Raw genomic sequence first — 17,001 nt, 5'->3', positions numbered from 1 at the left:
CCACAAGATGAATTCATGTATTCAAATATTTATTAAGTGCCTACTATGCCAGGCACTGTTCTGGGCACTTAGTTAAAACCTATAGTGTACCTAGTGTCAGATTTCCTCCCCATGGGCCTGAGGTTTGATGGGATCTTTGTAGTAAATTAGATGGGCTTTGCTACATGTCTATAAGCTGCTTCTAGGCAAGAGTTTCTGAGGGCTGGAGGTTTGTCTTCAAAATTGGACATTATCCAGGGACTATTATCCAGTAACAAATCTCACAGAGATTTTTTTTGACATGAAATCCACCTAATTCAGAGGTCCCGGGACTGCCCCCAAAAGTCATGCCAGAGCATAAGTGCACCCAAAGTGTCTAATGTGCCAAAGTGGTAGAGAAGAGGTCACAAATTGACTTTCTAGCTATTGATCCTGAACTCTCACCTATTTTGAGAGTCTCTTAATGTATGTTACACAGAGAATAAGCCTCTATGACAGTTGGTCAGCATTTGTAAAATTAACAGCTAGGGATCCAATATTGGCCTTGTTCTGTGAATTCTATAGCAGCACAAAGCCACTTCATGGCAGACTAATTGACTCAGATAAGCTCCTGGTGCAAACTTAGAGGGGCAGAGTGTCAGTTAACCCACTGTCTCCCAGACAGGCTACCTGAACAACAGGTGACCCAACAGCCCTCAGCCTAACCACAGAGCAGCTATTGTGGGGCAGCAGTAACAAGATTATGTGATCTGAAGGGCATGAAGTACAGTATGGCCAGGAGTATGGCAATTCAGACCTGGAACTAATGCTCTCTCCTTTCTGTACCGTGAATTTTGAAACAGATGTATTAGCCTTTGTACGTGGCTTTCATGTCAGTAGAGATAAAACCAATTGACTTTATCAGCCTGGGTGAAATAGGAAGCCTATGGATAGGAGGAAAGGCTGAAGTGTACCCTGTACTGCAATGAAGAAAATAAAGTCTAATACAATAAAAGCTGCCAAATGAAATTTAGCCCCATCTTTTCTTTTAACTGATCTCTACTCAGAGAGAAAAAAAAAATGTTGAACAAGAATTAAAATAGATTCTGTTTAACAAGACTAGGTTTTGACTACTTTCACTCACATCCTGGCCACATCAGTGGAATTCATCTATTCACCCTGGCCAGGCCAGAATCAAAACAACAAAGTATGAAGCAATGGAATAATTGATAAACTCACAAAATTAGGGACACCCTAACCTCATCCCAAACTTGGGATGTAGAACATTTCGTTTGGGGGAACTTAAGAGTGATTCTAGATCTACACTGCCCAACAGGACTTTCTGCAACGATGGCAATGTCCTAGATCTGCGCTCCAATGTGGTAGCCACTGGATGCATGTGGCCACTGAGCACTAGAAATGTGGCTAATATGACTAAGGAACTACATTTGAAATTTTGTTTAGTTTTAATTAATTAAAAATTGAATTTAAATAGCCACATATGGCTAGTGGCTACTGAATTGGAAAGTGAAGATTCTAGAAAGTACTAATTCCAGCCACATCTCTCTCTTTTCTAAAAAAAATGACAACTGTCTCCTACCTTTTGCCTTCTCAATGATAATGCCCAAGATGCCTGCTGAGATCCTGCAGAGACAGAACCACAAGTGCCACAAATATGATGTAAAATTTGGCTTGAACTCATTACTTAGACAATGGAGAGATTCCTCACTTCATCAGTATATAAAATAAAATTTAAAACCTGCTGAAAGCTCTTCTTTATAGATAAATGTCATCTTATAAACATGAAGGGAACTGCAGAAATAGAAAATCCCCATTTTCCACTACTAGTGTAATAACTGTTTCAAGCAAGGGTCATCAGTGGGTAATTTACCAGTGGGTAAAGGTTATTGAGAATCTGGATATTCATATGATGTCAAAAGATCACTCTACAGATTACTTTTTAGTTACAAAGGGAAAATGGTATCTTTATAGTGGAGTGACCTGGGGTCTAAAGTGATCAAATTTAGTATCACTAATAAAGGTCAGCTTGGCAATATGCACCACACGATAAGATGCAACAAGAAATATATAACATCACTTTTACAGGGTGGTGGGCTGGGCTTTTTTCCCAAAAAATGATTATCTATCTCTAGTCATGAGGAAAACAAATCATAAAAATCCAGATCGTGGGACATTCTGCGAGACAACTGTCCTTAATACTTAAAAAAAACAAAACAAAAACACCTCAATGTCATAAGAGACAAAAAAGGAGGTGAGGGTTGTTCTATACTAAAAGAGAGTAAAGAGCCATGGATGCTATAATAGGTAAATATAGGTAATAGGTAAATAGGTAGATATCGATTCTGGTAATTATGTGCTTTTCTTTTCCAGATAAATCCTGGAATATTTTTTTGAATTCTCCTAAAAGTGAAGAGCAAGGAGAAAAACGCTACTTAATTGAAACATATAATCAATTCAGCCATCTTCTGATGTCATTTCTCAGGAAATCCTCAGTTCTAAGCACAGTCCTACCCAGCATCCCCTTTCTTTGCTTTTACCTCCTTATGCCTTGCTGTAGCCACTTGCTATCAACTACCTGTCTGAGATGCACGACAAACTCCTGACAGCATGAAGCCTAAAAGGACCTCCTGGACCCTCCCACAGGCAGAGGAACATGGGAGGGCCCCTTGAAGTGGCCTTGGAGGCCACTGCTACTGGTATAAATGCTGGTAGGAGAGTTCTGAAGAAGGAAACAAAGACCTGTTTCCCGGACTGCTACTGCTTTTTAAATAACAGAAGAAAACAAACCATGAGCCCTGAGACTCAAATGGTATTCTCTGATTTCTTTTCCCATTGAAGGCTGTTTACTTTAGGACAATTTAATAATTACTTTTCTGGCAGGGTTGAGGGCCCCTTGGACCAATCCCCAAGGATGACACTGGACAACTAGAAGGTGCCTCACTCTTGGGGCAGAGCTTAAAACCAGCCTGGTCTCTGGAGACAGAAGTTAAGCAATGGGCCAGGGTGTTTGATGGTGCTCTGGGCAGCAAGAAACACTAGGTACAGTCTTTTAAGTACAATGCCTCAGAAGACTTGGGGGTTCCCTGACTTTCTGAAATTCCTAGTTTCAGGCAACTGTCCATAATACATATTTCTCTTCTGACCTGCTATAATGCTTTTAATCTGTGACACTACAAATCTACAACTGTGTGCTCTTTTATTATACCATATTTTAGCATTCCCCTGATACATCGGGGTTGAGCTAATCAAAGCACATACAACTGCCTTTTCTTCTAGAATAAACTGAATTATCCTTCTTTTCATTAAGAATGAGATATATGTGGAAATCCCACACCAAATGAGAAAATAAAGCAATCAAATGGATGTGTTCACTCTCAAATGATTAAATTTTAAAAATGAATAATTTCCCTTCTGGTACAACATGTATACTCTGATTAACTGCCATAAAAATGCCATAAATTTTCAGAAATTTTAGAACTTCTAAAATTTAGAAATTTAGAACTACCTACTTTAATCAATAGGTTTTTTAAAATTTGAATGACAGAGGTCCTAAATAATCTGAGGGACATTAGACACCCACCTGCGACAGATCAGCATCTGCATTCTCTCCCGTCCCAAGTGCAATCATTTGTACTTTGCCTGAAGCACCTTCCTCCGTGAAGGCGGAATATTTCTAAGGAGAGGGTTTCCTCTGCAACTTAATCAGTATCTAAGGTCAGATCTCCGAAAATAAATATGTGTGTGTACTGTAAACAATAGAAAAAAGTTCGAGCCCCGGAAATTTAAATGCTTCAATTAATTGAATGTAAGTCATTACAGTGTACTTCTGGGACCTAGTGATATCCCAAGATCCATGACAGCTATAGCTGCTTTCAATGCTGTGCTCAAAGAGAGAAATGCTTTCACAATGCCAAGAACAGAGTTCAAGCCTATTTTGCTTTTGAATTATTGACCAGCATCCAAAATCAGATCAGGAAGAAAGCATGCTGGTTAAAGATACAGAAAGGAAAGAACATTAAAGTCTTTCTTCTGACTGCCCAACATCACTACCCTTAAGCATAATCAAATAAAAAACTTGGATGCACACTGAGGAACAAATTGCATTAGAAGAGCCTTTAATTATCTTTTGGATTAAAAACACCTGTTTTTCGTATCGTCTGATTCACCATGATAAAGTACAAGTACACAAAACATACTAAAAAACTAAAACAGTACTCAATTAAGATGGTGTAAGCCATACCCTGGCCATGGCTGAAATATAAAATTCTAATTCTCTTTATGAGTTAGAAGCCTTGTTTACTAGAAAATAAGCAGAATTTTGTGGGGAAAGTATTTGTGGCTCTGCAAATGTGCTGCTCTTAACACTGAGCTAGCTCAGTTGTACAAGGAGACACTGGCCAACACTGGCCAAAGTGCAGGGTAAGGAGACACAATCTCGGGAACACTGATACATCAGCCAGCCCAGAGAAAAAGTGGAAAAATGATTAAACTTGACCTGGTCTCTTGCCCCTTTGCTAAAACGGGCACAGGGTTGGCACACGCAGGAAGAAAGAAAGAGGCAAACAGCATAAAGAGAAACATCTCAGGTTAGAAAAAGGAGAAAAGCCAGGCCCAGTTAATTTGTTTCTGAGGATGCCCTTGTGTCACCTGAAGTACTGCCAGCGGTGTTGATTCTGGTCCTCTTCAAAGGGCTCCTCGACGCCAACTCTGGCCAGCAGAAGAAGGGAACGTGAGTGTGACAGGGACAACAGGGGAGCCAGGAGCTCTGGGCACATGACCTGGACCACATCCATCAGAGAATAGACTGTCTCACTTTAAACATAAATCCATACCCTCTCTTAAACTATTCCTACTCTCTAAAACATAGAGAGGCTGCTAAACTTACATTTAAAGCAACAATGCTGAGCCAGGTCAAATGAGGATCAACTAGGAATGAAGATAAGCCTCTCAAAATATATTGAAATGAAATCAGAGGAATAAATGCAACTCAACTCCTAGGAAATGAGTTTATACAATTGTTTTCAGGAATTCATCCATTTCATAAAGCAAGACATATCCATACAAAAATAGAAAACAAAGTTGTTACTAAACACATATTTGAAGTGCTTTCACATATTTTTATACATATTTGGCAGAAAGAGCAAAAAGCACTATATTATTGAAAACAGCAACAATACTTAAGAAGATAGAGATGGCCTTTTCTTCTAGACAAGTATATCACATTGCCCATGTGTTCAGTCTGAAGGTCAGGAACCCAGCTTCTGCTATTCTCTTCACCAGTGACCTTAGAGGTGGCATGGTCCATTTTTACCTTCCTAATAATTGCTGGGTTATTCAGAATGTATTTGAACTTCACCATTATACAAAGAGCAGGGTTTCACACACTTGGCACTATTGATATTTTGAGCGCTGGCCTCTACCCACATGATACCAGTAAGCACTCACCCGCCCCAGTACAACCAAAAATGTCACCAGACATTGACAAATGTCCCCTAGGAGGCAAAATTGCCCTCAGATGAGAGCCACTGCATTAAATCATGTATTCTCAATGGGAGGTGATATTGACCCCATGTGTGTGAAAATTGGTTCTTGTAGGACAAAAATTTTTTACATATTACAATGGTTTGTAACCTCTAAAGCATCATAGTACATAGACATGTAGTAGATCTGTGGTATTGAAATTTCTTAAAAAGAAAAATAATTAAAATTTTACTGTGGTATTAAAATTGAGGAAAACATTTTTAAAAGCTCCTTAGAGGGGCCAATAATGAAAAAAAAGGTTGAAAAACACTGTGCTGCCCGGCCGGGCGTGGCTCAGCGGTTAAGCGTCGACCTAGGATCCAGGCAATCAGGGTTCAATTCCCGGTCAGGGCACATGCCCGGGTTGTGGGCTGCAGCCGATCAATGACTGTCTCATCATTGATGTTTCTCTCTCTCTCTCTCCCTCTCCTTTCCTCTCTCTGAAATCAATAAAGATATATTTAAAAAAAAAAAAAAAAAGAAAGAAAAACACTGTGCTAGACATGCCCAAATCCTCGTGCTACTAATAGCCCCTGAAATACGCAAGTGAGAGGCGATGCTTCTTAAAGTGGTACTTTTAGTCACACATTCAGACTGTGACTTATCCAGACTCTGTATATTACTATAGTATTAAAAATTATAACAAATTCCAGAAAAGCAAGCTAGATTCCACTAATGTAAGATTCACCAGTAATAATAGTAATCATAGCAGTAGTGATACTATGATTAGTAATGATAATATAACAGCAAAAATATACTAAATGTTTACCATGTGCCAGATGGTACCTTTAATGAGAAAATTCTTTATCACATTTATTAATTATCACATTTTGTCCTCACACTATTATCATCCCCATTGAACCAGTAAGGAAACTAAGTTAAATAAGATGCGTAAGGTCACAAAGGTGAAAAATGGTGGAACCAAGATTGCAACTGAGTCTGTTAGGAGCGAGAGCCCAGCTCTTCACCTTCTAGGATACTGTCTTTGATTACAAGGTGTCATCTTGAAATCCTTAAAAATATCTAGTTACAAATGCTATTACATAAAGAGCTCAGGGCTTCTTGCAGCCTTTATTCCTTAAGCTTTCTTACAAAGCTTTATCACAAATGCTCAGTCTAATAGGATTATAGGGGACAGAGTGTCCTCACTTGTCCTTGAGCGATTCTATTACTGCACTCTGGGGTAGCAAGGTTACCTGTTCATTTGACTTCCTGGGTGTGTGCTATTCCACCTCCCATCATCACCACCATTTCAAGTGTGTCACTTAAGCTGGGCACTCCAAGAGGACAGCCACCATGCTGCCAAAATGCACTCAGGCCATATACAAGACTTATCTGCTGAAATAATCTGGTGATCATTTTTTTAAGTTGCCAAAATTTTGTCCTTTGTGAATAGCAACACTTGCTCAAAAGACTAGGAAAAGTATTATGTAGTTTGTGCATTAACAGAAAACAGTATGAGCATTTTGCCATTATGTTTTAAAATATCAATTACAAAATACCAATTTAAAAGTCAATGGTGGGGGAGGGAGGGTTCATCTGTGATACTTTCAACAATAAAGATAAATTTAAAAATAAAGATAAGTTGGATTTCTGGAAAGCAGTGACCTGGCTTTGGATTCGTGGTTACACTCATTTTTATTTTATACACAGATTAGAAATTAGCCATGGTTAAAAATCACAGCTAACTCCTAATTATTTATGGTGGAACTCTGAGTCCTATCCTGGGCTTCTGACTTCTGAGTAGCGCCTCTGTCAGAAGTCTAAGAGAAGTGAGAAACAAGCAGGTACTGATCTTACTAAGGTCACAGTAGTCAAAACAGCATGTTGAATTTCAGGGGGTTTCTGAATCAATTTAGAATAAGAATCTTGTGGGAATTTCTTCTGATATAATCTCTGTAAATGTCAGTTTCTACACTTACACAATCACTATTTATATATACATGGAAAATGCAGTAAACTGACATGATGTGTATTTTTCAACAATGGCACACTTAGCTTCATTATGTTGTCTGGGTAAAGCTGAACAGAAAGAAGAAAATAATAAAGATAGGAGCAGAAATCAATGAAATTGAGAAGAAAAACAGTACAGAAAATCAATGAAATAAAAAGCTAGTTCCTTGAAAAGATCAATAAAACTGACAAACCTCTAGCAAGACAAAGAAAAAAAGAGAGAAGATAAAAATTACCAATATCAGGAATTACCAATTACCAAATTACCTGTATCAGTGATATCAGGGGATAGTACTAGAGATCTCATAGGCATCGAAAGGATAATAAGGTAATATGACAACTTAGATGAAGCAGATCAATCTCACAAACTACCATAACTCACCCAATATAAAATAGATTATTTTAATAGCCATATGACTAGTAAAGATACTGGCTTCATGGTTTAAAAAACCCTGGAAAAGAAGTCTCCAGGGCCAGATGGTTCTACTGAAGAATTCCATAAAACTTTCAAGAAGAATTAGCAACACTTCTACACAATCTCTTTCAGAAAACAGAAGAGTAGGGAATATGTTCAACTTATTTTGTGATGCCAGATTACCCTGATACCAAAAACAGACACAGGCAGTGTATAAAAAGAAAACTACAGACCAATATCCCTCATGAACACAGACACAAAAATCCTTAACAAAGTATCAGCTAATAGAATTCAACAATATTTATAGAATTTATACACCACAACCAAGTGGGGTTTATTTTAGAGAAGTGAAGTGGTTTGATATTTAAAAATCAATGTAACCCACTATATTAACAAGCTAAACAAGAGAAACAATATGACCATATCAATTTATACAGAAAAACATTTGATAAAATTCAACATCTGTTCATGATTTTTAAAGAAATCTCAGAAAACTAGCAATAGGTAGAAACTTCCTCAACTTGATGACAAACATCTACAAAAACCCTACAGATAACATCATACTTATTGGCAAAAGACAGAATGCTTTCCCCTTAAGATCAGGGACAAGGCAAGGATGTCCATTCACATTACTCTTATTCAACGTAATACTGAAAGTCCTAGCCAGAGCAATAAATCAACAAAATAAAAGGCACACTGGTTGGAAAAGAGAAATAAAACTGTCTCTATTTGCAAATGGCATGATGGTCTACCTAGAAAATCTCAAAGACTCTACCAAAAAACACCCACACACAACCACCCCAAAACAAAAACAAACCCTCCTAAAACTAATCAGTGAGTTTGACAAGATCATAGGATATCAGATAAACACAGAAAAACCAACCATATTTCTATATCTTAGCAATGAACACATGGAAACTGAAATTAAAGACAGAATAACCTTTACAATTGCTCAAAAAAGAAGAAGAAATACTTACACATATATCTAACAATACACGTACAGGCATTGTATACTGAAAACTATAAAATACTGATGAAAGAAATAAAAGAAAATCTAAATAAATAGAGAAAAATGCCATGTTCATAGATTCAAAGACTCAACAGAGTAAAGATGTCAATTCTTCACAAATTGAGATACAGGTTTAACATAATTCCTATGAAAATCCCAGCAAGATTTTTGAAAACATATAGACAAGTTTATTCTAAAATGTATATGGAAAGGAATTAGAATAGCTATGACAGTTTTTAAAAAGAATAAAGTGGAAAGACTCACTCTACCTGATGTTAAGTCTTATTATATAACTATAGTTATCAGGACGGTGTGGTACAGGTGGAGGGGCAGATACATGAATCAATGGAGCAGAATAGAAACAGACCCACATGCATATGGCCCACTGATCTTTGGCAAAGGAGCAATAGTAATTCAAAGGAGTCAGGATAAATTATGCTGACAACTGGATAGCCATACTCAAATAAAATAAAATAAAACCTTGACCTAAACCTCACTTCTTAAATAAAAATTCAGTCAAAATGGATCACAGACTTAAATGCAAAGCATACAACTAAAACACTTCTAAAAGGTAACACTGAAAGAAATCTTGGAGACCTAGGGCTTGATGAAGAGTCCTTAGGCATGACCTCAAAAGCACAATCCATAACATGACCTATGGACACAGACAATAGTGTGGAGAAGACCTTGGGGGGAGGGATACCAGGTGTAGGGGATCAATGAGGGGGAAAAAGGGGAGAGCTGTAATACTTTCAACAATAAAAAAAAAAAAAAAGCACAACCCATAAAAGAAAAAATGATAAATTGATTTCATCAAAATTAACTTCTGCTCTATGACAGACGCTTTTAAAAGGATGAAAAGACAAGTTACAGACTAGGAGAAAATATTTGCAAACCACACATCTGACAAAAGACTAGCACCTAGAATAAATTAAAGAACTTTCAAAACTCAATAAAAAACAATCCAATTAGAAAATGGATAAAAGACTTAAACAGATATTTTGCCATAAAAGATGTATGAATGGCAAATAAGCACACGAAGAGATGTTCAACATTATTAGCCATGAGAGAGATGCAAATTAAGACCACAGTGAGGTATCCCCAACACCTATTAGAACAGCTGAATTGAAAAAATTGTGATAACACCAAGTGCTTGCAATGATATTGGGAAACTGAATCTCTCATACACACAGTCATGCACATAGTCATTTCTGACCCATCACTATGTGCTAGCTGCTATGTTCTAAGTGCTATATATATATTACATTGATATTTTCACAAAAATTCAATTACTATATTATATTCATACATATATAGCTTGTGTGCCTTAGTGAAAGCTGCCCACTCTCTCAGCTCTCAGTAGGACTGTTTTGATGGCCCACTTCTTGAAAAGGGTTATGAGAAGTGCAAAATGTTACAAGTCAGCTCTCTGCTCTCAGTGGAAAATTATTTGATCCTGTATATGTTGGGGGGGGCAAAAAGGACTTATAAAATAGCACTAAAAACAAATATGATACAATCAGGCTCTGAGCATCCAGGGTACCTGCTTGGTGACCAAATAGGAGCAGGAAGTAATCTCAGAGGTAACCAAATGCAAAGATTCACAACTGTGTATAGGGTAAAAACTTCCTTTCTTGTTCTTATTCTGTTACACAGAACAAAGATAGTACCATCTTATGTCTCAAGTTTCAAGCCAAAAATCTATACACTTTTTTCTTTGGGTTTATATTACCACAGATGAATTGCTTTCTTTAATATAACTCTTGAGATTCATGCCAAAAAAATGAAATTCTAAGCATCCTAAATTTTACAACATGAAAAACAGCCTTAACACAGCAAGCCTTGTTAAGGGCGGTACAGCACAGTAGTAGTTAAAAGAGTGTGGACTCTGTGGCAAGACTGCCTGGATTCATATCCCAACTCGTCCATTGCAGGGGTAGGGAACATCTGACCTGAAATCATTTGGTCTGGCCCTGCCAAGGCCTCACCAAAAAGAAGCAGTTCCAGCCATTACATTAGGAGTGAGTTAATTAATTGTTTGACCAAATGTAGCAGGCTAATTTTTAAGTTGATAATTTTGTATGATGTTATAAATACCCAAATGGCCCTTGGCAGAAAAAAGGTTCCTCACCCCTGACTTAAAGCTTTGTGACCTTGGGCAATGTATTGTTCTGTGCCTCAGTGTCCCCAACTCTAAAATGAAGATAATAGTAGCAGTTCCCTTATAGGGATGTTATGAGAATTACCTTAATTAATATACATGTGGCATTCTAAACACCACCTGCAGCACAAGTGTTAGCTATTATATGACTGTCACTGATAAGCCCCACATAGATTCTGCAGATACCCCACCCCCGCTCTGTGGCTGAGACACACCAGCCCGGAAATGGTAGTGGCCAAACCCAGGAACCCCTGCCTGCCATCAATATAAAAGTCCCCAATGGGGGAGACTATTCTCTCAAATTCCAGTTTTCTCTCTGACTCCAAGGATGACTGTGAGATCCTTGTTCATTTTCTCTCCTCTAATCTAGGTATGCTTGGCAGCTGTCAGTCCCATGTATTCTACACTCTAGAGAAGGAAATACAAACTAAAAGCCAGCAGAGAATGAAAAAAACATTGCCATCTTGTGGCTTTTCAGAGAATTCTTTACACCTCTGCACTACCCAAGTGTCTTCCCATTCCTATCCCTTTCACCCTCTGCAGACCCAAAACTGAGGCAGGTGGCGAGAGCACCTCCAATGTTGCAGTGTTCACTCAGAGCTGAAGGTTATCTGGGAAACTCTGAAAATGCACTTTTATTTACCGTTGAGACAAACCAAATCCCAAAGACATGAGGGGCTTGCATTAAACCAGAGCCAGAGCTGGGCTGCTGGCCTCTTGATCCCTGTTCCAAAGTCCTCATTACTAAAGGGTTTTGGAGCTCACAAGCCCAGTTTGGAATTTAAATGCTCTTTAAAAAAAATCAAACTCAGGTCAGTGCCCCTTCATTCTGACACAGCTGCAAAACCACAGGCAAGGGACGTCCATGAGGCTGCAACAAATGAGGGTTATGCAGGAAATGTCACCTCTTTTGTGCACTCAAGCAAAAAGAGACACAGCAGTTTCCTCCTAAAACAAAACTCTAATTTTAAAAAACAAAACTTAATTGTGAAATACCAGATGTTGCCAAGAGCTATGTCTATTCTCTCTCCTGTAGCTTTAGACTTTTTGGATTCTTGCCCAAATGTCGCTGCTCTAGCAAGGCCCAGGTGTTTCTAATTCTTTGTGTTTTTGTACCAACAAAAATTTTAATGACTTTTTTGTCCCAGAAAATTCAATACTATGAATTTTTATTGTTTTTTAGTTTTAATCTCTCCCCCAAACAAAATAAAAAACTGTAAAAACCTTCCACGCAGTAAGTGATAACACAGCCTGCATGGGCATAGTAGTATAGACACAAAAATGGCCTCGGTTTCAAACTGACCTTATATTAAGCCATGACAACATGGGTGTTGTGCCTCCACCAACGATCCAGACAGTGAAGAAGACAATGAGGAGGGTGGTCGTGAACATCATCTGGCGAGCATAGGATGCCGTGTCTCGGATGGCCAGTGCAAATGCCATTGCTCCCCTGAGGCCTGCAGGGAACAAAGAGGAAGATCTCCTGTTTATAAGGACAAATGACAGTGTGTCCTAAAATCTATTGCTCTCTCTCAGGGCTCATAAACCATATCCACTTGTACTTCCAGAGTCAAGCTGTTTTATTCAGAAAGAAGAGCCTTGAAGGAATATAATTTTCTCCTATTTGAAGTTTCCTTTGCGAAATGTCCAAATGCAATGATAAAAACAGTGCACTAGTTTGTACAGCATATTTTAGAATAACACTCTTTTATTGCTGAAATAATTCTCCTGCTAGTAATGGAAAATAAAAAGAAATATAAATAAGAAATAATTTAAGCTCGCCAAGTCCGTGATCCAAGCACGACCCATGCACTACACAGTCATTAAAAACATAAGAAGCAGGCTAGGTAGGAATATGCCAAATGCATATTTGTGGCTCATGTACTATGAACCACAAAACAGTTCAACATTTTCTTAGCAAGGCCACACAGAAAAGCAACAATATAACCTGATCTACGTCAGGGGCTGGCAACTTCTGTAAAAGGTGACATGAAATATTTTATGCTTTTTGGACCATGAGGAAAAATCAAGGCTATCATGTAGGTACTCACATAAAAGAGAGAAAATGAATTTTCACAAAATTTGATTGACAAAAACCAAAACTGTAATAATAATGAGGACAATTTGTTGTAATACAGGTCTATTACTGAAAAGAAAGGAATTATTTGGGGGTGGGGAGTGCTTATTTGGGTTTCAAAGTTATTGTTCCCGATCATCGAATAGATAATATTCATCTGTAAAAGCCACTCTGTGCCCTAGGGGTATATGAACAAAGGCAGCACCCAGATTTGGCCCAGGTGCCATAGTTTGCTAACCCTAATGATCTACATTAACGGGTGTAAAGATTAAGCACCAACATTTTAAATGTTTATCTTTCTAAGCTCTTTTGTTTCTTCCTCATACAGTGCTCATACTTTGTTCTATAGTAAAGACTGAATCCATAGTCTTTAACACATATCTAGTATAAATTCTATACACCGTGAGCAAGATTGTGTATATTATATGAGAATGAAAGTTATGCCCACTATATCTGTTTGTATATTTTCCCACCTCTCCCAATAATTTCACAATTAAACTGAGAACTTCACTACAATTTACTATAGAAGAAGGAAACAAAAGTTACATTAAAGAACAGAGCAAAGTTAATGTTTTCTATTAATCTGTCCTAGTGAAATATTGATACATATCTACATTACCCCACAAGCCAGTTATGTCATTGATCAATTGATCAATATTTAAGCCTTTAAAGAGATGTTATCTCAAAGAAGAAAACTTGGGAGTCAGAAACAGACAGCGTGTGCTATATTTTTCTTTATTTTATTAGGCAAACATAAGCAATATGACAGTGAAACCTCAGGTAGTTCATGGTCTTGAAGAGTTAGTTCTCCCAGCAGAAAATAATTTTTATAGAAGATATCTTTAAACAGCACTGTGCACTTCTCAGTCTTTTAGTACAGAAGATAACAAACATATTTTAAGTTTATCTAGGTGACTGAGTTATGTCCAATTCATCTGTCTCTTTCTGCCATCACTTTCCTAACAGGTGAAGAGGATCCTGTCACTGTCCTCCTTAGAAACGTCTAATGTTTCCCAACTGTTCCTAAGTAAAACCCAAACTGGCACAGCATTGGAGCTTCTCCATGGTCTAGACTCCAGCAGTGGTTTTCAAAGTGTGGTCCTCAAACCAGCAGCAGCAAAGAACATGTTAGAAATGAAAATTCTCGAGGCCGCCCTGTACCCTCCACTTTAACCAGCCCAACAGATGATTCCAATGCAACCTAAAGGTTCACACCACTTTACATGTAATTTTCCTTTCCAACCTCACCCTCTTTCTGCATTACCCCATGTGTCTTACATTTCAACCAGACTGCTACCTTTCCGTGAAAAAGCCACAGGGCAACGTTTTCCTGCCTTTCCAACCTGCTGCCTCCTGAAATCCACTTTTCCCAAGATCAGTTCAAAGGTTACCACTTTGTGAAGATGGCCCCACCTCTCCTCTGCATTTATTCCATACCTCTTTTGTGCAATTTGCCCCCGTCTCTTCAGAGAAAGCACTTTGTACACCTGTCTCCCCCCAGTAGACTGAGCTTGAAAGAGGCTGATTTCTGTATCCTCCATAACCTAGAACTGTGGCTTATGAAAAGAGCATGGTTGATAAATGTTTGTCAGAGTGAAAGGAAATCATGATGGCAGGCTGTACATTTAAGGGCCAATGCAAGTGAGTACTAGACAGTGACTGCTTTGCTGGACAGTGCCAGTTGGTGTGGCTTCAGTGTGACTCTGAGGCTCTCAAGAACTACTGTGTGGCAGTAAAGGGCAGCTACTCACTTGCCTCTTGTACAGTAGCTCCCCAACCCCCACACAGGACAGAGGTAACTTTAAGGGTCACAGTAGCCTTTTGTGCCACCATTTCCACCCTTTGCTCTTCAGAAATGCTCTAACGGGTCTCATTTATCAAATCTGATGCTTACCACCCTTTAGTAAACCATCTACTCATGCAGACTGTTCTCTGCTTTCTTTATCTCCATACATTCCCTTATTGTCCCTTATTGTATCAGTGGCTTCTCCACACTTCCTAGCTTCAGAGTGGAGAGGGAGGGATCTGGGAGACAGTATGACTAAAGTGTAAATCAGCAGAACTATCACAGCTGTTGTTTTCTAGGTTGAGGTTCATCTTTCTTACAAGCATGTTTTATTTCTTTTGTTCCAGAGAAAGTTAGAACTAGGAGGGACCTCAACTAATCAGCTCAATTTCATTGTTTTACAATAGAGGATACTGCAGCTGTGGAGATAAAGAAAGCACAGAATAGGTGATGTTGAGTGACCCAGCATATGTCCTTTCTCATTAAAGACCTATTTTACTTCTAATTTTACATCTGGAGCCCTTCTTGAGGATTAAGGGTTATGAACAATCTACTAGAGAACAACTGAGCACTTTCAATATATACCTCCTGGCCCCCTGGGTGGTAGAGATGAAATAAACAAACATGCAAGTATTTTAGGGGAGAATGTTCACATTTGGTAGTAGAGTTTGCAAAATCAATATTAAGTCAGTTTAACATGGCCCAGCTGGTGCTGCTCAGTGGTTGAGCATCAACCTAGGATCTAGGAGATCACAGTTCAATTTCTGGTGAGGGCACATGCCCAGGTTGCAGGCTCGATCCCTGGTTGGGGGAGTACAGGAGGCAGCTGATCAATGATTCTCTCATCATTGATGTTTCTTTCTCTCTCTCTCTCTCTCTCTCTCTCTCTCTCTCTCTCTCTCTCCCCCCCTTCCTCTCTCTGAAATCAATAAAGACATTTTTTAAAATCAGTTTACCATGTACACCTGTCTGCTCAGCACTGCAGGGGATACAAAAGAACCAGAAAGTTGAATTTTTTTCTTTTTATGAACCTTATCAATACTTTAATCATACTAACACTGCCTGCTAAAGAACACTCATTTTATTTCCATGTATACTGTTTTACCTGAAAACATCATCATGTGTTGAAAATTCCAGCCAATCTTATGCCTTCTGCCCAAGTTGAGGAAGAAGGAAAGCGGGTAGATATGTGCAGCTCTGCCCAGGAAGATGGCAACCTGAGCACCAGATGGAGGTTAAGGGACGAACAGATTTCCAGAATGCCACTGTCACAACCTCCGGTTGAACAGAGAATTTCAGGAATGCTGTGACAACTCGTTATGATCAGGAGAGTTACACAGAGAAGCCAGGCTGTCTCATTTCCCTCTAAACAAATCTCAGCAACAAGTGGTATTCAATTGACCAAGAGCCCCACCCCCTGGCACACAGAGGTTGCTTCTAGCCCATTAGATGCACTGCTGTAAGTTCCTGATTGAATTAAACTGGTATGACCGATCTGATCTATCTTCATAGGAGCCTGGAAATAAGCTAAGGTCCCATGACAGGGGTGGGAAGCTGAGAGAGGCAAACAGTGTGTCATGGTCTTTTGGAAGAAAAAACACAAGCAGAAAAAATTACTAACCCCTGAGTCAAACTATGAAGAGAAAGTCTGCTGGGTAAGCTCAGAAGCTTCAGTTGGAAGCAAATGCCAGGGGCCTGAATGACCAGCAAGATTCTCTAAATAAGAGGTGGGGAAACTTAAGGTATTCATAATACTAAGACATTCATGTTCCTCACAAGAATCAACCTCGGAAGACTTCTCCACTTAAGTGGCTGAAATGTCTTTCAGAGATATGAGAAATGGAAAACGAAGAGTGTGGAAGAGGAAATGTACTATGGAAACTAAAGAATTCAGGGAAATCCGTCATTAGTCACTCGCTGAATTTAGAACAGAGCCCAACAGAGAGCGCAAACTGCCCTGGTCACAGAGGAAAGCACCGTGGGAGCCAGAGGAACAGGGAGCTTCCGTTTCGGCAAAGCACCAGCTGCCAGAGCTGCAGCTGTTTCAGACAGAAGTGAGGGCAGAACTGGAGAAGCACTGACTAAAATTTTCCTTTTTTAT

The 17,001-nt window shown here is 38.8% G+C and overlaps 1 protein-coding gene across 1 annotated transcript in view; it reads right to left on the bottom strand.

Moving 5' to 3' along the window:
• The window catches only part of SLC9A7 (solute carrier family 9 member A7), a 118,005-nt gene that overhangs the window by 26,103 nt on the left and 74,901 nt on the right, over nucleotides 1-17,001 (bottom strand). The window contains exons 11-13 of the mRNA XM_016218484.2: nucleotides 16,006-16,117; nucleotides 12,341-12,494; nucleotides 4,627-4,686 (exon numbers count right to left, since the gene is read on the bottom strand). Coding sequence (XP_016073970.2) covers nucleotides 4,627-4,686; nucleotides 12,341-12,494; nucleotides 16,006-16,117 — 326 coding nt within the window. The remainder of the gene's footprint in view (nucleotides 1-4,626; nucleotides 4,687-12,340; nucleotides 12,495-16,005; nucleotides 16,118-17,001) is intronic.

The sequence above is a fragment of the Miniopterus natalensis genome, chromosome X (assembly GCF_054644295.1).
Source record: "Miniopterus natalensis isolate mMinNat1 chromosome X, mMinNat1.hap1, whole genome shotgun sequence".
NCBI lineage: Eukaryota > Metazoa > Chordata > Mammalia > Chiroptera > Miniopteridae > Miniopterus > Miniopterus natalensis.
The sequence above is the reverse complement of the archived record's forward strand: the minus strand, read 5'-3'. Positions and strand labels throughout refer to the sequence as shown.